The sequence below is a fragment of the Dendropsophus ebraccatus genome, chromosome 9, assembly GCF_027789765.1.
Source record: "Dendropsophus ebraccatus isolate aDenEbr1 chromosome 9, aDenEbr1.pat, whole genome shotgun sequence".
Lineage (NCBI taxonomy): Eukaryota > Metazoa > Chordata > Amphibia > Anura > Hylidae > Dendropsophus > Dendropsophus ebraccatus.
The window spans coordinates 83,479,886-83,507,684 of record NC_091462.1 but is presented as its reverse complement, the minus strand read 5'-3'; the positions used below and the strand labels follow the sequence as shown (position 1 = coordinate 83,507,684).

General features: G+C 42.1%; 1 protein-coding gene across 2 annotated transcripts in view; it reads right to left on the bottom strand.

Moving 5' to 3' along the window:
• Positions 1-27,799, bottom strand: part of LOC138801178 (uncharacterized) — a 206,013-nt gene that overhangs the window by 32,367 nt on the left and 145,847 nt on the right. Inside the window, exons 53-59 of one of the 2 annotated variants that reach the window (XM_069983727.1) lie at positions 23,066-23,147; positions 12,593-12,730; positions 11,937-12,099; positions 11,172-11,293; positions 4,821-4,961; positions 4,433-4,546; positions 743-871 (exon numbers count right to left, since the gene is read on the bottom strand). In XM_069983727.1, coding sequence (XP_069839828.1) covers positions 743-871; positions 4,433-4,546; positions 4,821-4,961; positions 11,172-11,293; positions 11,937-12,099; positions 12,593-12,730; positions 23,066-23,147 — 889 coding nt within the window. The remainder of the gene's footprint in view (positions 1-742; positions 872-4,432; positions 4,547-4,820; positions 4,962-11,171; positions 11,294-11,936; positions 12,100-12,592; positions 12,731-23,065; positions 23,148-27,799) is intronic. The other variant, XM_069983728.1, reaches the window with a different exon arrangement.

Below are 27,799 nucleotides of genomic sequence, written 5' to 3'. Positions count from 1 at the left end.
CTTCCAGTCAAATCAAAGGAAGGGTCCCGGGACTGGGAAAAGGGTAGAATACTTGCACCCCATCAGCATATAATAAAATCATGGATTCGTTTCCCTTAAAAAAAAAGGAGCTTCAAATAAATAGGCATATAATTGTTAAAGTGGTCTCAATCCTGTATTTCGTCTATGAAAATATGAAAACAGATAAGCGAATTCAGATAAGCGAGTATGAAGTGGTCTCAGGTTCTAACATGGTGGGGCTTCATACATGGTGGGCTGGTTAGTAACTGGCTGTTTGGTTTGCAGTACATTATATGGCGAATGCCAATAAAAAGTACAACTTGTCCCAGAAAAACAAATCCTCATACAATTCTATTAGAAAAATCTTTTTGCCAGACAGGACAGCTTTAAAGGGCTTTTAAAGTCCATTTCTCAATGGGTCAGAGCTGTTTTGGTGGTACAAGTAGGATCTACGCAAAACTAGGCTTGTGGTTTAAATGGTATAGCTGACTGGTATATAGCCAATAATCCAGCTGAGCAATCCTGCCTCCACTTTAGAGGCAGACTCTTCTGGCAGTGACAATTTGCTCAGCCAATCACAGACCAATCACTGGACAGGTAAGAATAGGCTGTTTTGTATGTTCTCCCCAGCTGCAGCAATATGATAAAAGTTTACTTTGGGTGGAATATCCCTTTAAAGTTATTTGGGCACAAATATGAATATTCTGTTTTTGCTGGGATTTACACCTGAAATATAGTTTACCTTGTAGAGCAGACTTTGCACAAAGCTTCTGTCATTCCACTTCAAGTTTACATTCTCCTGGAACATGTTTGACGTTTTCTCCAAATATCCAGATATGTGAAGGTTTCTGATGATGAAGATGTGCTGCATCTGTAGCAAAGAGTACATATGAATTATTACTGGAGATTCAGTAACATTAACAACAGACAGGAACTGCCATGAAAATGAACTGTGTGAAAAGAAGAATTATTTTATCATCTGTCTATGGTAGTATATATATGTAGCTAAACATTTCACCTACAATTCAATATTCTTTATCTTTACTCCACGTAGTAAGACACGGGCCGTTTCATGACCCGTGCAGTACCTGCAGGATGATCTTAACTGCCACTGAATTCAGATGCGGTCACATCTGTGTGCGCCCGCATCCGAATTCCCAGCTGAACACAATGGAGTGTGCGGCCGGAGCTGCATGCTCCATTGTGTGCACTGACAGGTTTTCTGCAGCCGCTATTGACAGTGATTATTACGAAACCTAGGTAGTGTGAACATAGCCTCAAACATTTTCTACCCAGGCCTCACCAGTTAGTCTGTGTTGTTACTGGGGCCTCACCGACAAACACATACTACAATGCATCTCCAAATACTGCCATACAACACCCATACTATTTCAAACAAATGCAACCAAATACCACTATGCAGTACACATATCTGTTACAATAGAAGCACTGATCCTCAAAGTAGCTCTTCTAATACCGCCACACAGTGCACATAATATTATGACAAACCAACAATGCAATGCAGCAATAAATACTTCCTCAACAGCAAAAAATCAGTGCCACAATAATAGCAGCAGTGACTCCTCAGCCCCCAACACAGCACTGACACCTCAGCCCCTCTTATAGAACTGACACCTCAGCCCCTCTTTCAGCAGCGACCCCTCAGCCCCTCTTGCAGCTGTGACCCCCTCAGCCCCTCATGCAGCACTGACCCCTCAGCCCCTCATGCAGCACTGACCCCTCAGCCCCTCATGCAGAACTAACCTCTCAGCCCCTCATGCAGCACTGACCCCTCAGCCCCTCTTGCAGCACTGGCATCTCAGCCCCTCATGCAGCACTGACCCCTCATGCAGCACTGACCCCTCAGCCCCTCTTGGAGCACTGACCCCTCAGTCCCTCATGCAGCACTGACCCCTCAACCCTCATGAAGCATTGACCCCTCAGCCCCTCATGAAGCATTGACCCCTCAGCCCCTCATGCGGGACTGACCCATCAGCCCTTCATGCAGCACTGATCCCTCAGCCCCTCCTGTATCACTGACCCCTCAGCCCTTCATGCAGCACTGACCCCCCAGCCCCTCTTGCAACACTGGCATCTCAGCCCCTCATGCAGCACTGACCCTTCAGCCCCTCTTGCAGCTGTGACCCCTCAGCCCCTCTTGTAGCACTGACCCCTCAGCCCCTCTTGCAGCACTGACCCCTCAGCCCCTCATGCAGCACTGACCCCTCAGCCCCTCATGCAGCACTGACCCCTCAACCCTCATGCAGCACTGGCATCTCAGCCCATCATGCAGCACTGACCCCTCAACCCCTCATGCAACACTGACCCCTCAGCCCCTCTTGGAGCACTGACCCCTCAGCCCCCCATGCAGCACTGACCCCTCAACCCTCATGAAGCATTGACCCCTCAGCCCCTCATGAAGCATTGACCCCTCAGCCCCTCATGCAGCACTTACCCCTCAGCCCTTCATGCAGCACTGATCCCTTAGCCCCTCCTGTATGACTGACCCCTCAGCCCTTCATGCAGCACTGACCCCCCCAGCCCCTCTTGCAACACTGGCATCTCAGCCCCCCATGCAGCACTGACCCCTCAGCCCCTCTTGCAGCTGTGACCCCTCAGGCCCTCTTGCAGCACTGACCCCTCAGCCCCTCATGCAGCACTGACCCTTTAGCCCCTCATGCAGCACTGACCCTTTAGCCCCTCATGCAGCACTGACCCCTCAGCCCCTCATGCAGCACTGACCCCTCAACCCTCATGCAGCACTGACCCCTCAGCCCCTCATGCAGCACTGATCCCTCAGCCCCTCCTGTATCACTGACCCCTCAGCCCTTCATGCAGCACTGACCCCTCAGCCCCTCATGCAGCACTGATCCCTCAGCCCCTCCTGTATCACTGACCCCTCAGCCCTTCATGCAGCACTGACCCCCCAGCCCCTCTTGCAACAATGGCATCTCAGCCCCTCATGCAGCACTGACCCCTCAACCCTCATGCAGCACTGACCCCTCAACCCTCATGCAGCACTGACCCCTCAGCCCCTCATGCAGCACTGATCCCTCAGCCCCTCCTGTATCACTGACCCCTCAACTCTCATGCAGCACTGACCCCTCAGCCCCTCATGCAGCACTGATCCCTCAGCCCCTCCTGTATCACTGACCCCTCAGCCCTTCATGCAGCACTGACCCCCCAGCCCCTCTTGCAACAATGGCATCTCAGCCCCTCATGCAGCACTGACCCCTTAGCCCCTCATGCAGCACTGGCATCTCAGCCCCTCGTGCAGCACTGACCCCTCAGCTTCTTTTGGAAGTATGACCACTCATCTCCTCTTGTAGCGCTGACACGCTCAGCCAATCTTGCAGCACTGACACACTCAGCAATCTTGCAGCACTGACCCCTCAGCCCCTCTTGCAGCACTGACCCCTCAGTCCCTCCTGTATCATTGACCCCTCAGTCCCTCCTGTATCACTGACCCCTCAGCCCCTCCTGTACCACTGACCCCTCAGCCCCTCCTATACCACTGACCCCTCAGCCCCTCTTGTAGCACTGACCCCATAGCCCCTCTTGTAGCACTGACCCCTCAGCCCCTCTTGTAGCACTGACCCCTCAGTCCCTCTTGTAGCACTGACCCCTCAGCCCCTCTTGTAGCACTGACCCCTCAGCCCCTCTTGTAGCACTGACCCCTCAGCCCCTCTTGTAGCACTGACCCCTCAGCCCCTCTTGTAGCACTGACCCCTCAGCCCCTCTTGTAGCAATGACCCCTCAGTCCCTCTTGTAGCACTGACCCCTCAGCCCCTCTTGCAGGGGGATCTTATTACAGCTTCCCTTCCATTTTCTATATAATGTGTCACTGCCTTAGTATACATACAGTAAAACCATTTACAACTATTCAGAATAACCATTTACAAGCAGCAGTGTCCTCCACTAGCAAATAAACCCTTTATATACAGCTGCCTCCCCCTCTAGCAGATTAACCCTTTACAAGCAGCTGTAGCTGGGGTGCGTAATACACAGAGAAATTGTATATGGTAGGTAACATCACTGCTTGGCAGGAGGTAAAGAAATATTTCATCCATTTTATTGATTTAGCATGCATTTGTAAACCTTTTTACCAGTTTTGTGAAGTTGGGGGTAAAATCTATCTTGTGGCTCATTCCCCGACATCTTTTTTTAAAATGAGTTCATTAACAGTTAAAGTAGCAAAGGTTGATGTAGTCATATATAAGAGTCATCAGCCCACGAATAGCTATGTGAACGATGTTTGTATAATGAGCGCATTCTAACATCAGACTATATAACTCTATATAATATTCAGTTCAATCCTTAGTAGAACACATGTTTTATTGCTTCTATTACCTACAGTATCTAGGTAAGTAGTGCTATGGCAAACATGTAAAAAGTAGTTTTCTCAAACATTTTGTAATCACATAGTTCATACCTGACCTGGTAAAATGTCCACACAGGCATTCCATATACTGGATACATTAGTAACCTTGTCCTCTAAAATGATTGTGACATTGACTGGAAGGCCTTTGTTCCAAACAAGATGTGTCTACAACACAAAAGAATACCGTGAGTGGTTATAGGATGAAATCATTCAAAACCAATTTCTAGTTGTTATCTTTATTATAGCAATAACTATAAGAAACTGAAATTCTTAACAGAACAGTGTATTCCTTACATTATTCTGTTCATCTGTTCTTCTGATATGCAGGAGAATCGGCCTTATGCTGCACCACTCCGCACTTCAGATACTAGTTGACAGATGTCTGCCTATTTTTACAATTTGTTTTAATGATTTTTATATGCACATATACAGTATTTACCTTTTGATTATATTGGGTGCTTTTCCATTCTGACAAAGACCCCAGTTCTATTTCTTTTAGAGCAAAATTGAAAGGATGTGAGAAGCTTGCTCTGTAGTACAGCAGTTCCTTCCCAATCTTCAAAGAAGAGGAGAGGTTGACCTTTAGGAGAAAACATGACGGTCATTAAACTTCTTGGGGTTGAATTCACTGTGTGTGCTTGTCAAAGAGGACCTGTTGCCAACTCCCCAAAAATGAGGTGTTACGATCAAATCTACTTACAGGGTGCCCTGATAACACCTATATACGGTTTCCTGATACACCCCGACCATTAAGTACCGTCATCACCAATTCGTAGATATGTAGACTTATAATTTGAATATTCGGATAATAGTAAGATGTATCTACTCTGATGGCCACTTTGCTATAGACTTTAATAGAATACATTATTAGAATAAAAAAAAAAAATCTGCATTTTATACCTAAGTGTGAACAAAGGTTTATTGGAGCTGACTTAAACTTTCGTTCAAGTAATTCCTATAGGACATCATAGCCAACATCTTGAGTGAAGCAGATGTTGGTGGATGAGTCATCATCCAAACAATTGTTTCTTTTTTATGCTTCTACTGTAAGGGTCATCGCGCAGAATCAGAGAAATATTGTTCTTTGCTTTTATGCATTTATGCAGATGGGATAAGGTAAACTTTTCAAGCAATCTCACGGAAACTAAATGATTCTTAGAAATGTTCAATTTGTTTCCACTAACTGAAGCTAATGGTTAGAGTAAATGATATCCTATGATTTAACACTATAGACACTTTATAGAAACTTTACCACTATGAGGTTTAGCATTATATCGCACCTAACAAATAAATTATTAGGCCATGTTCACATTTAGTATAACAACGGCCGTTCTGGGACCCGACCAGATCACAGAACGGCCGTTGTTACTGAAGATGATCCCAGCTGGTACTGCTGTACTGGCCGGATGATCTTCATTTCTTCTGAATTCGGATGCGGATGCGCATGGATGACAATTCGCCGCTGCACAGACTGCTATATTTCAGCCAATCTTGCAGCACTGACACGCTCAGCCAATCTTGCAGCACTGACCCCTCAGCCCCTCTTGCAGCACTGACCCCTCAGCCCCTCTTGCAGCACTGACCCCTCAGTCCCTCCTGTATGACTGACCCCTCAGTCCCTCCTGTATGACTGACCCCTCAGTCCCTCCTGTACCACTGACCCCTCAGCCCCTCCTATACCACTGACCCCTCAGCCCCTCTTGTAGCACTGACCCCATAGCCCCTCTTGTAGCACTGACCCCATAGCCCCTCTTGTAGAATACTTTTCTGAAAAAAATTCAGGGGTGACAACACTTTTGGCCATGACTGTATGCAGAAAGAGAAGCCTAAACATTTAATGCTAGTACACACGTTCACATAAGTGTTTCTGTAGCATGTTTATACTCTTATTTCTAAGCCAAGAACATGAGGTCAGAATAATTCAATAAATGTCCCACCAACTGTGTTCTGAGTGTTATAATTCCTGAGAATTGTACTCTCTCTTACACAATGGTCCAAAAAATACACTAGCCATATGTTATAATCCGTACAAGCCAATTGGCATGTATTCTCTGTATTTTTCCCCAAGAAAGTTCAATATTTGAATTCCAAACTACTTTCCATCACAGCCTTGCAGAAAGGGACCTAAACCCTTTGCCATAGCCATTTAATTGGATGTTTTACAATACGAACAAGCTGAGCTCCTGTCTTCAATGTATGCGTGTCTACACATGCCATCATTTCAAAGTACTGCAGCACTAATATAGTTCTCCATGCAGTGTCATATAACAGTTATTCTGAATCTCTTGCGTGATACAATTTTCAATTTCTTTTGTACCATTTATTGTTATTTATTTATTTTATTCAACACCAGAATACATAAGTATGAATGCAAAGAGTACTTTATAAGGGCTCGTTTACACTATGTAATCAGCGCAGAGATTCCGCTTGGAACTCCAACGAGGCGCAGAGTCTGTCGACAGGGTGTTCCAAGCGGACACTCTGTGCTGATTCAGTAGTGTAAACGGGCCCTAACTGCTCAGTGCAACTGCAAAGTCCTTCCTGCTAGTTTGTTCTCTGACACATTTCACATTTACACTGGTTATGTGTCAATGTAACAAAAGTAATTGTTCCATTGGCCGGGGCTGGCTCCTCACAGACTTTTGATCTGTTGATAACGCCATATATTCCCATCCTTTCCAAACACTTGGACGTTTATACAAAGATCAGCGATACTACAAGCCTGCATCTGGCACAGATCCCGATGGCAGTAACAGCAACAGGTTAGTGTTACTATATACTTACCTGAAGTAGGGATCCACTTTTTGTTTTACTATACAATTGAACATACAAGTATCACATTAAGCGGACTTCTTTTGTTATTGTTACTTTTGTTTGTTACTTTTGTCTGGTCTCCTTGAGAAAACGGTACACTGATCTCAAGGAGACCGGCCAAAGATAACACTGCCGGCTAAAGAGCTCAATGCAGTGAAATCCTCTGAGAATTGCTCCCTGGGAAACATGAATATGCAAAAGAAGAGCCTGTGGAGCCTCATTTAGGAGTCTTGAAACACAGGAACTAGCCAGATATTCCTCCAGGAAGGACCCAGCCAAGGGGTGGCTTCTGTAGGGAAACCACCAAAACCACCATATTAAGTGGCCCTATAAGTCAATGTAATGACAAAGGAAAAACCAAGGCCAGGTATCCATCAACAGATAGCTGTTTCGGGGTGTTGCCCCTAATCAGTGTGGAGCAGGATTCTGGCTAGGTGGGGGCAATGCCTAGTAGAGCCATAAAAGAGAAACAGTTCACTGATCTCAAGGAGACCAGCTAAATGATAACACTGCTGACCGCCGGCTAAAGCGCTCAATGCAGTGAAATCCTAGGTGCATTACTATCTGGGAAACATACAGGTCCTTCTAAAAAAATTAGCATATAGTGCTAAAGTTCATTATTTTCCATAATGTAATGATAAAAATTAAACTTACATATAGTTTAGAATCATTGCACACCAACTGAAATATTTCAGGTCTTTTATTGTTTTAACACTGATGATTTTGGCATACAGCTCATGAAAACCCAAAAATCCTATCTCAAAAAATTAGCATATTTCATCCGACCAATAAAAGAAAAGTGTTTTTAATAAAAAAAAAAAAAGTCAACCTTCAAATATGTTCAGTTATGCACTCAATACTTGGTCGGGAATCCTTTTGCAGAAATGACTGCTTCAATGCGGCGTGGCATGGAGGCAATCAGCCTGTGGCACTGCTCAGGTGTTATGGAGGCCCAGGATGTGCTATGTTAGCGGCCTTAAGCTCATCCAGAGTGTTGGGTCTTGCGTCTCTCAACTTTTTTTTCACAATATCCCACAGATTCTCTATGGGGTTCAGGTCAGGAGAGTTGGCAGGCCAATTGAGCACACTAACACCATGGTCAGTAAACCATTTACCAGTGGTTTTGGCACTGTGAGCAGATGCCAGGTCATGCTGAAAAATGAAATCTTCATCTCCATAAAGTTTTTCAGCCGATGGAAGCATGAAGTGCTCCAAAATCTCCTGATAGCTAGCTGCATTGACCCTGCCCTTGATAAAACACAGTGGACCAACACCTGCAGCTGACATGGCACCCCAGACCATCACTGACTGTGGGTACTTGACACTGGACTTCAGGCATTTTGGCATTTCCTTCTCCCCAGTCTTCCTCCAGACTCTGGCACCTTGATTTCCGAATGACATGCAAAATTTGTTTTCTTCAGAAAAAAGTACTTGGGACCACTGAGCAACAGTCCAGTGCTGCTTCTCTGTAGCCCAAGTCAGGCGCTTCTGCCGCTGTTTCTAGTTCAAAAGTGGCTTGACCTGGGGAATGCGGCACCTGTAGCCCATTTCCTGCACACGCCTGTGCACAGAGGCTCTGGATGTTTCTACTCCAGACTCAGTCCACTGCTTCTGCTGGTCCATCAAGGTCTGGAATCGGGTCCTTCTCCACAATCTTCCTCAGGGTCCGGTCACCTATTCTCGTTGTGCAGCGTTTTCTGACACATTTTTTCCTTCCCACAGACTTCCCATTGAGGTGCCTTGATACAGCACTCTGGGAACAGCCTATTTGTTCAGAAATTTCTTTCTGGGTCTTACCCTCTTGCTTGAGGGTGTCAATGATGGCCTTCTGGACAGCAGTCAGGTCGGCAGTCTTACCCATGATGGCTGTTTGGAGTAATGAACCAGGCTGGTAGTTTTTAAAAGCCTTAGGTATCTTTTGCAGGTGTTTAGAGTTAATTAGTTGATTCAGATGATTAGGTTAATAGCTCGTTTAGGGAACCTTTTCATGATATGCTAATTTTTTGAGATAGGATTTTTGGGTTTTCATGAGCTGTATGTCAAAATCATCAGGATTAAAACAATAAAAGACCTGAAATATTTCAGTTGGTGTTCAATATTTCTAAAATATATGAAAGTTTAATTTTTATCATTTTATTATGGAAAATAATGAACTTTAGCACTATATGCTAATTTTTTGAGAAGGACCTGTAAATATGCAAAATAAAGAGCCCGTGGAGCCTCATTTAAGAGTCTCGAAACACAGGAACTAGCCAGATATCCCTCCGGGAAGGACCCAGCCAAAGTTTTTTCCCTTGTCATTACATTGACTTATAGGGCCACTTAATATGGTGGTTTTGGTGGTTTACCTTCAGGAGTCACCCCCGGCTGGGTCCTTCTTAGATATCCTGGAGGGACATCTAGTTAGTTCCTTTGTTTCGAGACTCTTAAATGAGGCTCCGCAGGCTCTTTCTTTTGCATACCTTTGTTTGTTGACTGTTTTAATGCCAACTATATAACCAAAATGAGTGCTCGTCTGTCCGTCTTGTATAGACTTCCAAACGCCTGAACAGCTTGGCCCTAAATTTGGCACGTAAATATAATGGGTGTCGGGGAAGGTTAGAGCGAAGGTCCCGTACTTGCCAGATGTACAGGAGAGGAGGGAGTTGGGGAGGAGCACCAATAGAAATGGAATAATCTCCACACTGCACACACAGGTGATATCATTAGAGCTGTGTGTCTCCCCAGCAATGCACAGGTGAGACATGAATGTACAGATCATCATTTCACCACTACATCTTCAGCGTCTAACATTACCTTCAATTTGGCTAAATGACTCCCCAAAAAATCCCTTATTTGGCAGAAAATCAATGGCCATGAGGAAAACTGCATCATGAGCTGCAGAGACTCCTCAGCAACCTCAGGCACGGCTGCAAGCTGATCAAATGTACCAAGCTACTGCTCAAGCTTCTGAAACACCTCAGGAAACTCGGCCATGCAGCAAGATAATCAAATGTGTCATGCTGTTGCTAGGGCTGCTGGAACACCTCAGAAAACTCAGGCATGTCATAAAATCAATAAAATACAGAATACTGTTGTTTGAGCTGCTAAAACACTCAGTTTCATAAAGTAGGAACGCTTTATCATGACTGGGTATGTTAAAGAGCTATTTGGGCTCTAAGAAATGATGTGGTAAATGCCATTAACTTACAAATTGTTAACAAGTTATCAGGGTTTATTCCTATTAATCCATTGACACAAATTATACAAGACAAATAGTGCAGTAGTCAGTTGAGTTTTTAAACTCTTTATAACCAACTGGAATTAAATAAATCTAAAGGTTGGCGCTCCAGTTATTTTAATGCGGAACCTAGATGCACCAAAACTGTGTAATGGAACCAAAATCTGCATTATAACATGTCATCTCCATGTGCTAGAAGCAACCATTCTTACTGGATATGCTGCTGGAGAAGAAGTTTTTATTCTTCGAATTTCGCTGATGGCACAATACCTTTTAAACGATTACAGTTTCCTGTTAGGCTATTATTTTCAATGAAAAGAAACAATGACCAAGGCCAATCACTGCAGGTGGCGGCATAAATCGTGATTCTGCATGGTTTTTCACATGGACAATTGTATGTTGCCTGCTCCAGAGTTAGATCAGGTAAAAATCTTTGTCTATGTACCTGGCAATAAAACTGCCAATGTTATATATAACAAGGCTCTGTATAAAGTCACATGACATGACATCTCAGTTTGGCTATTAGGTATTTAGGATGTTAAAAGCTGTCGGGTATATAGGGCTCCTGGCGGTTTCGTCATAAAAAAAAAAACAATGGCATACATTGGCCTCCAGGGAACCCTTGGAACAAATCTAATTAACACACTGACAATTTATACCCAGGCAGCGCCGAGTACATTTTCTAGTTATCTATATAACTGAAATCACTTTATGACTGTAATGGAATATGCGATAGATAGATAGATAGATAGATACCTGGTTTTTAATGTTCCAGCCAAAGGCGATATGATCTTGATGGTTGTGGCCTGAGTGCTCTATATTAATACTAACATTTGCATGGCGCAGAGCAGCCGAAACAAGAGACTGCGAAAATTCACCTGCAAAGATAGGATATGTGGTATCAGGACTTAATTTATAAAATTTGTTCAGCTCTGTAATTGAAGTGTAAACTAAATACTATAGGGGGCATTTATGAAGGCCTGTACAGCAAAAATCTGGCACACAACATCACAGATCTTTGCATCTGGCCTAGATTTTGCCTCTTGTAACCAATCACAGCTTTCATTTGTCAAGTAGCTGTGATAAAATGAAAGCTGAGCTGTGATTGGTTTTGCCCTTTGTTTTTTGTGATTGGTCATTTCTAGAGATGAACACAACTCGGAAAAGCTCAGGTCCATCCTAACCACGAGCATAAGACATCTGATTAGCGGTAGCTGCAGAGTTTGGATACAGCCCTAAGGCTGCCTGGAAAACAAGGATACAGCCATAGGCCATACACTGTATCCATGTTTTCTAAGACTCCCTAGTGCTGCATCCAACTTCTTCAGCTACCACCTATTGGACAGAGCCAACCATGCTTGAATTGTGCTCATTTCTAGTCATTTTGCACAGTGTGATATGCCAACCTTTATAGAGCCCCCCCCCCCCCCCCCAATATACCCCCTCCCCACAGTAGAGTCTCATCATCCATGCATTGCAATGACACATTGTATATATTCTGTATTGTAATAGGAGTCTTACCTGTTATGTCATGTCCTCCAGATAACTTTGGGAACTGTCCAGTGTAAGATGTGGCCACTTTCAGCTCCTTTCTACCCCAGGTTGTTTTATGTTCAAGATTAAGTGTTCTATGTTTCTTTTCAGTAAGTGTCCTCATTTCTATAAGTGCTGGAAGGTTCTTCAGCTGAAAAAGTCACAACATTTTAATAATAAAATTACTTGGGAGCCCCTAAGGTCAACTATTCCCCCAAATAAATGAGCATCCATGAGCTCTCCAATCATTTTCCGCTGGGATTCTGAACATTGCCAAGTGCTGGGCTAACACCTGGATGTATGACGCATTACATGGACACACGTCATTACTCACAGCAGGCTACCCCAGATTACCTCTATTGCCCTTCCATCTGTAACAGAACATCATTTATATTGCTTTGTTCCATGTTCAATATATAACTCAGTTGTCTTTCAGTCACTCATTTGGATACTTAATAAAGGCGCACCCCATCCTCCAAAAGCATACAAATATATTTTTTTCTGGTGAGCCAATAACAGTATAACTACTAGAAAACTACTAAAAAATCTCTATGACACAAAACCATTCAACATTACAACAGTGCATGCAGTGAAATCCCTTTAATCCAGATTATTCCATAATATTCCAGATTATTATTACCTACCTGTACTAGCGAATGCTTAAGAAATAAAACGTTTAAACATGTGTTCTCAGTAAAAAGTATCTTTGATGAAAAATTCAACTCTTTTTCTTCCATCTTGATGTATAACTTCCCTTCTGCTTCATTTGTAGTGTACGTGACCTAAAAAATAAGTTTGTTATTACATTAAAGTTAAAAATAACAAAAATTCCACCATCCAAGAAATACGTTTTCATAACTTTGTGCACAAGCCTTGCCCATTGTGGTACCTTTTATGCTGAAAATAATAGTAAACAATTGTGAGAAAGTGGAAAAAATTGGGGGTCTGGTTTCCAGAGCAATCGAAACACAATCTGAATGCATTTGTGGAAACACACCCTTATGTAATCATTTCCACTATAATAGTACTTATAATAAGGAGCCACAACAGATTGTAGCTGCTGATCCTCCTTAAAGTGACACTGTCACCCCCTTTTTGCATTATGACTTCTCTACACAGGTGTAAAGGGTACATTTTGCAGTTTTCATACCTTATCTATATCATATGTCATGGTGCTTGTTCCAGTAAAAAGTCATCTTTTATCAGTTGTGGATTGTGCTACCTGGGCGGGGCTTCAGGGCAACACCACTTAGCCCAGCCCACATCACCATCGCAGACCCAGCCCCTCTGTGATGTCATCGGAGCATGGGTCCCATCCCCTCAGCGCCCATTGGTGTGAACCAACCTACAAGAGGTGGAGCCTAGACCTTTAGGCTGGCCCGTTCCAATAAGCATCGAGGGGGCAGGGCCTATGCGGCGATGATGTTACTGAGGGGCGGGGCCTACAATGGCACTGCAGCCATGAAGCCAGGCCCAGGTAGCACAATCCACAGCTGATAAAAGATCACTTTTTACTGGAACCAGCACCATGACGTATGATATAAAATAAGGTATGAAAACTGCAAAATGTACCCTTTACACCTGTGTAGCGAAGTCATAATGCAAAAAGGGGGTGACAGTGTCACTTTTAGCATCTCCATTATCATCTACAACTATGCAGTCTGATGTTGGCCTAATCTTTAGCTCTAGTCAAAATTTTGAAACCCCGCTAATTATTAAAATAAGGAGCAAGGTATTTTAGGCTTGACACATTATTTACGTGTAAGACTAATACTTGGGCATTGTATACAGAACAAAGTATATCTGGAAACAAAGGGAGACATTTATCGAGACTGGTGTATGGGTATGCCACTCCTAAATAAAGCCCCGCCCATTTTTCCTAGCCAGATTTAATAGAGGCGCACACAGCTAGTACAGCTCTAAAGCAGGTGTAGATTTTTGCCTGGTTCACTCCTGTTTCCAGGCATAAACCTTAGTAAATGAAGTATGGGAGGAAGCCATGCCTCTTCCCACCTTGTCACGCCCCCCCCCCCCCCCCGGCATGCCCATCAGGCAAGTGGGGGGGTAACACTGGAGTATGCCACAGAAAAGTTGCAAAAATGCCAATTTTTTGTGGCGTATGCCAGGGGCGCATGACATTTTTTAAAATTCGGAGTAAAAATGCAAAATGAGTAAAAATGCAAAAAACATAAAAAACTTAAATTGTAAAAAACAAAAGGGCAATGTATAAAAGTACAAAAGTAAATTCAATGTTCCAGGTTGTGTTAATATGAACTTTAGACAAGTCGAGTAAAAAAAAATCCCATATATTAGTTTACAACATGGCAATGGAAAGAGTAACATTTCTGATAAAATAATAAGAGTCCAATATTACAGGTATCTACTACAAACAGTAAATATTCAAAATGGCTCCAAATGTGCATGAGAATTCATGTGAATAAACTGCAGACATAAACCTCATGTACATGCACCATTGTTAATTTAAAGATTATCCCTGGAACATCTTGGGTGGAAACAAAAACCACTAAACATTATAAATATATTAGAGCTTCTATCTTGCTGCACAATCTCCCTATGAATACAATTCTTATAAATTTGTGAAAATTCCAAGACAGATGCTGTTTATTTTCAGCTTGTGGGGTGACATAGCTGTGTACGTGTCTACAGCCAGGTAAGATTTTTTATTCCACCATATCAAGTTACAATTCTTAAGAAATCAGATGGTATTGGTTCTGAAAATGGCCCCAGTGTTACCACTAATGTCATAATGTGTTGTGATAAAAAGCCACACAACCCACAGCAGTAACCAGTTTCTCATAGTGAAACAAAACATTTCATAGTTCTTTGAACACGTCTGCTCTGCCATAAACTTCTCAATCATCCTGCAGTTTTTTTTTCTCTTCAACTTCTGAATAAACTGATACCCCTAGAAGAATAATTTTACAGAAGAATAATATATACACATGTTAACAGGGCCGTATTAACAGCTGCTGCTGCCCTAGGCACTAAACCTGAAGATGCCCCATGTTAGGGAACATGGGGGAGCGTGGTCTCGGCCACATGCATTTCTCTACATGTAGAAACATTGTCTGAATTGCCTTTTTCATGGGTTTTTAACTGCTTAAAACATAAACAAATTCATTGTCACATTTAACACCGCCACACCAGACCTGAACAATACCTCCATACTGTAACTGGATAACACTGCCATACCAGATTTACTTGGAAGTCAGAATGGAAAATGGGATATTAAAAAAATAAAAACAAAACAAAAAATTGTTTCTTTCCCCCTGCTCCCTGGTGCTGCCCCTGCAAGGTGCTGCCCTAGGCACTGGACCATGGGTGCCTAGTGGTAAATAAGGCCCTGCATGTTAAGTGTTTTCATTTGATACTCTATCTCAAAATTGTTTAAATAAAGTTTTTATGTTTTTTATGTTAAAACAAGAACTTTTCTTTTTTCCAATTTTCCAATTTATTTTCTTTTAATATAATCCTGGTACTAAGCCTAATAAACTGAGACTACCTATTCTGTTGCAGCCTTCTCCTTATCAATGCAGATTACTATGAAAGACGACACCTATATATAATGGGTCTTTTGGAAAAGTGACACCAGTATATAGATAAGATGGGATCCGACCATTCACAGAGCTCATTCCTCCCCTCCTCCCCAGTACACTGACCTTCCTATATCCATGTACTTGATGTAAAGCATATCCTTAAAGGACAACTCCAGTGAAAAGCTTTTTCCCAGTAATTGAAGCACATTACAAAGTTATATAACTGTGTAATGTGCTTCAATCACCTATCTGCCTCCCTTCCCTGTCTTTTCCCCCCTCCACCCCCCACCAGGAAGTGTAAGAAATTTACACAGACCTGATTACTGTCGTCCCCAGTTTCTTCTCTCAGCTCCTTTGTGAGGATGAGTCATCAGCAGGAGGGCTGCTCTAGCTCCTGTCACACCAGCCTCCCCCTCCCCTGCCTTGTCAGGTGACTCTGCTTGCTCAGCTCCCATTGGCTGAGCAACTGCAAGCCATCTGAGACATGTCACTTGCTTATCTTGCCTCCTGACAGACTCCCGGCACATAGGCAGCTCCCCCCTCCCCTCATACCCTCTCTCCTGCTGCCAAGTGGACTCAGTGAATGAAGGAGTCATGTCACTAGGGAAGAGAGGCAAGTGACATGTCTCAGATGGCTTGCAGTTGCTCAGCCAATGGGAGCTTAACAAACAGTCACCTGACAAGGCAGGGGAGGGGGAAGCTGGTGTAACAGGAGCTAGAGCAGCCCTCCTGCTGATGACTCATCGTCACAAAGGAGCTAAGAGAAGAAACTGGGGACGTGTAAATTTCTTACACTTCCTGGTGGGGGGTGGAGGGGGGAAAAGACAGGGAAGGGAGGCAGATAGGTGATTGAAGCATAATACAGAGTTATATAACTTTGTAATGTGCTTCAATTACTGGGAAAAAGTTTTTCACCGGAGTTGTCCTTTAAATGGAATTGTCATCAGACAATGACCTATTGTTTAAATCAAGTTTGTATGTTTGCAAACATTTTTGGAGAATTTTTGGTACCCTTTCTATTATTTCTATTATAAATTAATCCTGATATCTTCCAGTTTTCATTCTGTCCACTAGGCTTAAAACTAAGATGAGATTTCCTGTACTCTCTGACATAAGGATCAGGCTGCTAGAAAGTGATCTTTAAAGCATGACAGTGAAGGGTGACACCAGTAGATAGCAAAGTAAATAGCCGCTCACCCTGACCCTCACCCTCTGTTGAGTAACCTTTGCACAGAGGTTACAGAGCATAATTACACCACAACAAAGCTAAAGTTTAAATATCACAATTTTATTACAATAAAAATTTACATAAAAAATCTTTTTTAGTGCCAACGGAATCCAGTAATAAATGACAGCCAAGACACTTCGGTCTTACAAAATATTGGAATATATCACTATATTGTGTAAACATCAGAAAAAAATAATCAATGAATGTAACCATGCAGTGTATCCACATAGCCTCGCAGGATTACTAAATGCACTATCCAACTAATCCCACAATTACATGAAATGAATATACAAGATGCTTACCCATCGTGTGTCTGGCGCCAATAACCCCGACGCACGTTTCGCGTACAGGTCGCTTTATCAAGGGGCGTCCCTTGATAAAGCGACCTGTACGCGAAACGTGCGTCGGGGTTATTGGCGCCAGACACACGATGGGTAAGCATCTTGTATATTCATTTCATGTAATTGTGGGATTAGTTGGATAGTGCATTTAGTAATCCTGCGAGGCTATGTGGATACACTGCATGGTTACATTCATTGATTATTTTTTTCTGATGTTTACACAATATAGTGATATATTCCAATATTTTGTAAGACCGAAGTGTCTTGGCTGTCATTTATTACTGGATTCCGTTGGCACTAAAAAAGATTTTTTATGTAAATTTTTATTGTAATAAAATTGTGATATTTAAACTTTAGCTTTGTTGTGGTGTAATTGTTATCTGATATAAAGCTAATTAATTACTTGAATTGGACCGGTTACACTATGGTAAATTAACTCTGCAAAGCGAAGACCAGTGTTCATTTATTGTTGTAAGGTCCATTGGAACTATTGTATATAAAAAGGTTACAGAGCATGCCTACAAATATGTTCCATACAAAAAGTAGAGTCTATGTCTATGAGGCCTGTCATAAAGCATGTCACTCTAATGTACAGCCAAGATGGCAGGCCTCATATTAATGTACCAAATAAAGTGAATAAAAAAATTACAATCAGAAAAAGAACACTTCTCAGTCAGGGGTGTAACTACCAACATAGCCGATATAGCGTCTGCTACGGGGCCCACCACATTAGGGGGCCCCTGAGCCGTCATCATTTGCAGCACCCGGTGGCTGAGTGGACCTGTGTGCTGCAAATGTCTCTTTAAGGCTATGTTCACACAACTTAAAACTACGTCCGTAGTTCTCACCCCAGAACTGATCAGGCGGCCGGGGCTGCGGGCGGGCGGCTGGAGCGAGCATATACTTTACCTTATCCCAGCTCCGGCTTGCTGAAGACACCGGGGACCGCAGAAGCAAGCTGGAGCCGGGATCAGGTAGAGTATATGCTCCGGCGGCCGAGGGGGTTAACGGGGTGGGCTAGGGACAAACTCGCAGCAGGGATGTACACACCCCGGCTGGGATCCCTAGCAGCGCTGAGAGAAACTGACATGAATAGCGGCCACAGAAAACCCTGTCAGTGCACACTATGGAGCGAGCGGCTCCGGCCACTCACCCCATAGTGTGCAGTGGGGAGTTCTGATGCAGGCGCGCACGGATGGCCCACATCAGAACTCAGCGGTGCGAAAGATCACCCGGCTGGAACGTCCGGTCTCTTACGAGGTCTGAACATGGTCAGAGGAAGTGTTGCCAGGATGCTGCGGTATAATTTGCTGACATATTCCCTGAACATAAGGGGAAAAAGTGATGTGGACAGTCCCTCTAACTTTGTCCATCTCACGTTTTAAAGAATTTCTTAGCACTTTAATTTTAAAAGCAGATATTATATGTTAATGTTCATTTGGAAGTAAATGAACTGTCTCCATTAATCTGATGTGTGCACTGGCCGTTCGCTGGGTGAAAAGCCTCTATATACATAGCCCTTTTATATTGCTGCTGAACTATCATAGTGTTCCTACAGCTCGAATAAAGCCAAAAACTATTGATTTGGTTAACCTTGCTCATGATTATAGGGATTATTTAAGATCAAGTAGACACTTAAGAACTGCTTGGGTTTTGCTACTCAGCATTCAGAAACATTTAACACGTCCTTACAGAAAAAGTGTTAGAAGGGCAGGAATAATCTGGTCAAGGTTTAACCAAACTCTGTCCTTTAAAAACACTATCACCTACCACTGATCTGAAAAGCCAAGTAGCAAACAAGACAGCCTTGCTGTTTAACTTAGGTGCAATGTCCACACATAGACTACCGTTCAAAAGTTTGGGGTCACCCAAACAATTTTGTGTTTTCCATGAAAAGTCACACTTATTCACCACCATACGTTGTGGAATTAATAGAAAATAGAGTCAAGACATTGACAAGGTTAGAAATAATGATTTGTATTTGAAATAACATTGTTTTTACATCAAACTTTGCTTTCGTCAAAGAATCCACATTTTGCAGCAAAATGGAGAAATTGCACCCCACGCTTCTAGAAGCAGCTCCCACAAGTTTGATTGGTTGGATGGGCACATAGGGCGTACCATACGGCCAAGCTGCTCCAATAACAGCTCAATGGGGTTCAGATCTGGTGACTGCGCTGGCCACTCCATTACCGATAGAATACCAGCTGCTGCTTCTGCTGTAATTAGTTCTTGCACAATTTGGAGGTGTGTTTAGGGTCATTGTCCTGTTGTAGGATGAAATTGGCTCCAATCAAGCGCTGTCCACTGGGTATGGCATGGCGTTGCAAAATTGAGTGATAGCCTTCCTTATTCAGAATCCCTTTTACCCTGTACAAATCTCCCACCTTACCAGCACCAAAGCAACCCCAGACCATCACATTACCTCCACCATGCTTAACAGATGGCGTCAGGCATTCTTCCAGCATCTTTTCATTTGTTCTGCATCTCACAAACGTTCTTCTTTGTGATCCAAACACCTCAAACTTGGATTCATCCGTCCACAACACTTTTTTCCAGTCTTCCTCTGTCCAATGTCTGTGTTCTTTTGCCCATCTTAATCTTTTTCTTTTATTGGCCAGTCTCAGATATGGCTTTTTCTTTGCCACTCTGCCCTGAAGCCCAAAATCCCGCAGCCGCCTCTTCACTGTAGATGTTGACAGTTGGGGACCTGTGAAGCGTCTGTTTCTCAAACTAGAGACTCTAATGTGCTTATCTTCTTACTTAGTTGTGCAACGCGGCCTCCCACTTCTTTTTCTACTCTGGTTAGAGCCTGTTTGTGCTGTCCTCTGAAGGGAGTAGTACACACCGTTGTAGGAAATCTTCAATTTCTTAGCAATTTTTACGCATGGAATAGCCTTCATTTCTAAGAACAAGAATAGACTGTCGAGTTTCAGATGAAAGTTCTCTTTTTCTGGCCATTTTGAGCGTTTAATTGACCCCACAAATGTGATGCTCCAGAAACACAATCTGCTCAAAGGAAGGTCAGTTTTGTAGCTTCTGTAACGAGCTAGACTGTTTTCAGATGTGTGAACACGATTGCACAAGGGATTTCTAATCATCAATTAGCCTTCTGAGCCAATGAGCAAACACATTGTACCATTAGAACACTGGAGTGATAGTTGCTGGAAATGGGCCTCTATACACTGTAGAAAGGCAGTAGGTGCTATTGTCGATGACAGGTATGTGTCACCAAGGTGGCTGGCCTCGGTGATATAAAAAACCCAATAGTTTGCACCTGTGACATTATGTTGCTGTGGGTTTTTTTGGTAGTTCGGGTCCGGGTTTTTTATGGAGCGACCAAAGAGCTTGGGTGGGAAGGTCGCTCCCATACTCCAGCCCAGGTCTTACCAGCCCTGTAAAAGGCAGCTGGTTCAGAGCAGAGGTGGGTGTGGTGTGTTACTGAAGCAAAGTGTGGTGTGTTACTTAACCATAGTGTGAGCGCTATCAAAGCTGGAAGGCTAAGGAAGCCTGTTGGATTTGCTGCATCTAAACGGTGAGACCGTGGCCTTTTGTTTATTTTTTGGCTTACCTGAGAGAAAGGACTGTGTATCTTTTCCTTGAAGTGTTTTTTCATTATGCTGAAGAAAAGCTATTTTTTTATTTGTAAGACTGCGTTCACACAATAAAGTGTCTTTTGTTTGACTGGAACCCGTGCCCAAGGACTATCTTTGAGCTGAACCCCCCCACAACACCTATGTAGATATTGCACCAAAACCCAGACATTTGCAGCTAGAATAGTCATTTACCACATTAGCAATGTATAGAGTGTATTTCTTTAAAGTTAGGACTAGTTTAAATTTATCTTCATTGAAAAGTACAGTGCTTTTCCTTCAAAAATAAGGACATTTCAATGTGACCCCAAACTTTTGAACGGTAGTGTATATATATATATATATATATATATATATATATATATATATATATGTGTGTGTGTGTGTGTGTGTGTGTGTTTATATATATTTTTTTAAAATAAAGATCTTTTATTTTATCTGCCGCAAGTTCTAGTAAAAGAGGCCGAATTCCTCAAACTCTTCCATCTTTTCTTCCTTCTTCTCTTTAGCTGGTGCAATGGAAGCAGCAGGGACAGCTAATCCAGCAGAGGCAGACACAACAACAGCGCCTCCAGCAGGCATACTTGCCAGCCCTGGGCAATCACATCATCAGTTTTTTTGCCCTTCAGTTCACTGATGATCGTCTCTGCACGCTTCTTGTCCAATTCAATCCCCACACTCCCCAGGATCTTCTTCAGGTCACCGATGCTGGGGCTAACATTACCCCCAAGCACAGCCAAGAGGTATGAAGCGACGTAACGCATTTTCACTGCACACTTTCTAACAGTCAGGCTGGAGGGAGATGGAGCTCCACACATGCTTCCCTAGAGGCCGGAGGGAGAAGCTAAATATATATATATATATATATATATATATATATATATATATAATGTAATAAACAATATAAAAAATGATTGCAAAACTTCAACAGGCCTTTAAGAATCCAACGAATAAAAGTAAAAAGAGGTTCTCCCATTTGGTGGAATGGTTTATCCATCATGTTTTCTTTTGACTTTTTTGATTTTATCGTATGTATTTTTCCCATGTAAACATTAGCCATAACTTGAAGACCACTGTGACATGACAATACCACTTGTCTAGGAGAGAAGTCAGCAAGTGAATGAGTTCTTGAAACTGACGTGCGATGCTTTATGGACACAAACATAACGGACATCTCAACACTCTATTCTTTGTACATCTATTCTATGAACACTATCTATTGTCCTTATTATCTACGGATGTCAGCTTTTACTGTAATGATTTCAGCAGCCCCCTACTTATTATCACAGAAAGATCAGGAAGTATCAGCTTAATTTTAAGCCTAGTGGCCAGAATGAATACTGCAAAAATGTAAGAATTATTTCATAGTCATTGACCCATCTGCAATGTAGCCATTTTTATATTTTTTGCAAATTAGCTGAAAGTGTCCACTACGGGTTCCCACAACTGCAAGGGCCCAGCTCATTACAGCCCCTTCTTTCCAGGGCATTCCTCTTTCTTTCCTTGTAACAACAGTCTATGCCTTTGTGATTGACAGTCACTCATCTTCGCTATGCAAATCATTGTCTCTAACAAAATCTTCCCAGTGGCTTACTTTCAAAAGGAGAAAAATAGAGGTGTTTTTAGAAAGATTGGACAGCGCTGAGCTGGGAAGCTGCATCTAATTTGCATTTAGCGGCACTGGAGGGGCCAATGGCTAAACTGAAGGTATGCCAGGAATCCTGGTCACATGACCTATCTGCTCACAGGCTTACTTTGGTACACATAGTGTGTTGACAGGTCCACTTTAAAAATTCACAATCAAAGGCTTTATATAAGGTAATATTTATAGATTGTAAACAATGCTGATGAGACATATAAAGTTACCTATATTCTGACAAACGTAGCAGAGAAATAACAATATCTTATTTATATCTGTAAATGATGCTGCCTTAAAGAGCAATTCCATGTACAGTATAACTAGTACTGGCTCCAGTGGTGTCACAAGCATTGCTATAATAAAGCCATTACAGCTTACTAGCTTCCACTATAATCCTTCATAATTTCATTTTTACTACATTATTAGGGAAGGATTTGAAATTACTTTATTGTAATGTTTACTCTCTCCCCATGCACTTTGTATGACCAACAGAATGGAGTTAGGGGGAAAAAATGATAGCCGCTCTTGGCATATTTGTAGCTTGGAAAAATAGTTGTCACTGTTTCTATCCAAATGGCCACTGTCCAGACAAGAAGAGTTTTATATTTTTGCCAAAGCAGCAGTAACCACTATAATCCCCATAATAGCAGACACTATGGAAAGCATTAGATATCCTAATGGGATTGCTGTTTGAGGTCGAAAAATTATTCCATGTTATAGAGAGCAGTATTGTCCATTGTTTCATCATTAGACACTTACCCCGGTGATGAAGATGCTGGTGCTGGGTATGTAGGCTTGAAGGGCTGGTACACTGTGCGCTGCTTTCACAATTAGTTCCTCACTAAATGACAAGGTAAATGGCATTCACATAATGAATAAGATGATATTACTTTACATTTCATCTGTCACATCATAGACAAAACAATAGAGTTAACAACAGACAAGGCAGATATAGATATATATATATATATATATATATATATAAATATATATATATATATATATATATATATATAAACATAAACAGAACCCAGATGGAACCCAGTCAATTAACCCCTTAAGGACTGCGCTAATTTTCAGTTTTGCATTTTCGTTTTTTCCTCCTCGCCTTCTAAGAGTTATAACTCTTTTATTTTTCCATCTACAGGGCCATGTAAAGGCTTGTTTTTTCGGGAACAGGTGTACTCTGTAATGGCGCACTTAAATCCACCATAAAATGAATGACCGAACCCCCAAAATATCATTTATGGAATGAATTTGGGACAAATAATGCAATTACGCAAAGTTTGGGGGGGGGGGATCCGCGATTACATAATGTACTTTACGGTAAAACTCTATTTTATTCTATAGGTCAGTCTGAACACAGCGATATGCATGTATATAGCTTTTCTACTGTTTTACTATTGTTGTTAACAGTAAAACTTTTTTTTGCAATTACAGTAGGTATATTTAAATTGGCCCTATTATAACTCCTATAGCGCATTTACTTTTTCACCTACAGGGCTGTATGGGGTGTCATTTTTTGCGCCACAATCTCTAGTTTTTATTAGGACCATATTTGTGTAGATCGGACGTATTGATCACTGTTTATTAATTTTTTTATATATAAAATGTAATGAAAAAAATCAGCAATACTGACGTTTTTTTAAAATCTTTTTATTGGCAAAGATCACCGTGCAGGAATAATATTGTTTCATTTTAATAGATCGGACAATTACGCATGTTACGGTATATAATATGTTTATTTATTTCATTATTTTCTGTTTTTTTCTGTGATTTAGGCTTTTATTGGGGGAGGGGCTATGGGGCATTTTTAAAAACATATATTTATTTATTTTATTACACTTTTTAATTCCCCCCCCCCCCCAGGGGACTATTACATAAAGTACATATATTAGATTTCTAACCTGTAGCGGCAACCGACCATTGAAGGGGAGGGCCCGGCTTTTAATAGCAGCCAGTCCTCACCCACTATGAAGCGAGTTCAGCTCCTGAGCTCGCTCCATAGCGCGGCCCCCCCGGCAGGGCGTACATGTACCCCCTCATGCGCTAAGTCCCAGGCGGCATAGGCATACATGTACGCCCGCCGACGTTATGGGATTAAATGGGATCTCTCATTATACGTTTGTATCAGTTAGGGTTCTAATGTCGTCTCCTAGAGACCCCCGAACGGAGCTGTGAACCCAGGCTAAGACTGCCTAAAGGTCACAAATACAGGTGAAAACAGGGGCATAAGTAGAAAATGCTGGCCCCCATAGCAAACTTTTAGACAGCAAAAAAATTTTTTTAAAGACCCCAGACCAGACCCCTAAATTTATTGAGACCCCTTGATTAATTTAGATCTTAAAACCAAAATTTATCAGATCACAAAATTACTCATATGCTAGACCCCAAAAGGAATCCAACCTCAGAGCAGACACCAAATTAATTCAGGCACCAGACCAAACCCCTATAGGAAGTTAGACTTCAGACTAGACTGCTTAATGTATACATTAATAAATTTCAGCACACACTTTTTAGGCTGGGTTCACACACAGTATATTTCAGTCACTATGTGGTCAGTATTTTGGATTGAAAACACAGAAAGGATCTGTTCACACACTGTTGAAATTGAGTGGATGGCCGCCATATAACAGTAAATAACTGCCAGTATTTCAATACAACAGCCGTTGTTTTAAAATAACAGTAAATATTGGTTGTAATATGAGGACCAAAATAATGACTGAAATATACTGTGTGTGAACCCAGCCTTATGATAATAAGTTCACACATTTATTCCAAAACCAAAATTCCAGACCAAATTACCATTTTGGCCTTCTTCAGAATACTCTTACAAAAAAGTAGTATTTTAGGTAATGTCTGTAACACATTTTACAAATAAGATATTACATAATAATATGTCCAGATACACAGGTGAGCGCTTGGGAATGTGTCTATTAGCATAGCAATAGTGCAAAAAGTACCTAAATGACAACAAGAATATTATGGGAAACTCATCTGTCAACATACTATTAAAGTATTAAAGAACACATATCTAGATCAGCAGGATAAACCGACCCAAATAAGCAAATACAACCTAATGCATAATAACCTAATCCTTCAGTCCAGTGATGTCATTATGCTAATAGACCTTCCCTGGTGAGGAATAAAGCTGAGAAACGCCCCCACATGTTTCTTGAGGTATTAAAACCTGCTTTTTGTATAGCTGTCATTTTAGTCTTTTACTCTGTGTTACGTCACATTTGTAAATCTGGGTCTGTATATCCTGCGAATTCAACTATGTAGGTATAAATCCCTAATGTATATTGGTGGCTGAGTTTCTCATAGCTAGCCTAAGCAGTCAGTTAGAAGCTCTCGCTCTATATCTCTATGCTGATAGCTCCAGCACCAAGATCAGGAACATAAATACCAATTTAGCAGCCGATGGGGCTTTTTGCATCGGGGGGTGGGGTGGGGGAGGCCCGTGGTCCGTTCCTGCAATACACTGGGCCCCCTGAGCTGTCATCATTTCCAACACCCAGGGACCCAAATAAAAGTTTGCTATGGGGCCAAACCATTTCTGGTTACGCCTCTGACCAAGATATAAACTTAAGAAGTTTTATGCAATTTAGGAGATCAAATCCATAGCCTGCAAAACCCCAGAAAAGTTAACAGAGTGGGTGCTAACATGTAGCATGAGGCTGTATAGCAACCAAAACAAGGAGTGGATTGAAAACACAGAAAGGCTCTGTTCACATAATGTTGTAATTGAGTGGATGGCCGTCATTTAATGGCAAATATGTGCTGTTATTTTAAAACAACGGCTGTTTTATTGAAATAATGGAAGTTATTTACCCTTATATGGCGGCCATCCACTCAATTTCACAGATCCTTTCTGTGTTTTCAATCCACTCCTGGTTTTGGTTGCTATGAGGACCTGACATGAGGACCAAATACAGCCTCAAATATACACAGTGTGAACCCAACCTAAGGCCAGGTTCAGACTATGTAACTGTGCGGCTGTATTCGCGGCTGTAATTGTGCGGCGGTATTTTTGGTGGTTCATGCGTACGCTGAAAAGTATAGGATATACGGCTGCACAGTGCACACTATGTATGAATCTACGGCCCGATCGTAAACGGACCCGTAAAAAATGAACAAGACCATTGTTTGCGGCTGGAAACGCGGCCGTGGATTGACAGCCGTACGGAGTACTTCAAAAATAGCCAGCAATGATGCCGAATGCCGATGCCTCTAATAGTTAATATATTAAATTAATAAAACACATTTTCTTTGTAATAAAGTCCCTTTCGTTGGTCAATAATTTAATTCTAACAAATCCATCATTTTGCAATTAAATATACTGTTAAAATAAATATATATATAAATAAATGTATATTTATATATATATTTATTTTTTGACAGTATATTTAATTGCACAATGATGGATTCGTTAGAATTAAATTATTGAACAACGAAACTGAATTTATTTAATCGAAAATGTGTTTTATTAATTAAATATTAATTAGTACAGGAAGCTCCATAAGCCGTTAATTCATATTGCCGGCAAAAGAGCTTTCTGTACTAATCATCACTTTACTTTAATGAAACCATCAAATGTTTCTTCTAATTATGTTATCACAATAGCATTATTAGAAGAAAAATTTAGAATTATATGTGCGCTCAGCTGATTGGCTGATCGGCTGAGCGCACATATAATTAGCGGGTCCGCAGTACAGTGACTTCATTGTGCTGCGGACCAGCGAAGAGGACACATCGGGGTGAGTATAGAGCTCTCCCCACCCCCTCCCCAGCACTGCACCCCTCCCAGCAAGGAAGGGGGGTTCAGTTAACCCCTTCCTTGCTGGGATGGGTGCAGTCTGACATCAGTCTGGCCCCCAAGGGGTTAAGGGGGATGCAATACATCCTCCCTTAACCCCTTGGGGGCCAGACTGTAAGCAGCGATCTGTAAAGATGCTGCATACTGTAAGGAGCACAACACCGCTTACAATGATAGGTGTTGTGCTCCTGTTTGTGTGTTTTTTGTGTGTTTCTCCCTTTTTGTTTTTCAGATATCGGTATCCTGGGGATTACGTCGGATTCCGTGGACTACGTTGATGACCAGGGTTTTTTTTTTTTTTAATAAAATGGTCAATGAGGGGTGTGGGGGTGTTTTTATTTGAATAAAACAATTTTTAACTTGTGTCTTGTCTTTATTTCTTTACTTTATAGACTTAGTAGTGGAAGCCGTCTAATAGACGGAATCCATTACTAAGTTGGGGCCTAGTGTTAGCCAGTATAAAATGGCTAACACTAACCCCCTATTATTACCCCAGTACCCAATGCCACCAGGGGTACTGGGAAGAGCCGGGTGCCAGTGGTCCCGGAGCGTCAAAATTGGCGCTCCTGGACCGGGCGGCAGCAGGCTGGTAAGATTTAGGCTGGGGAGGGCCTAAACCAATGGCTCTTCCCACCCTGGTGTTACCAGGCTGCTGTCGTTTGGTTTTTAACCCG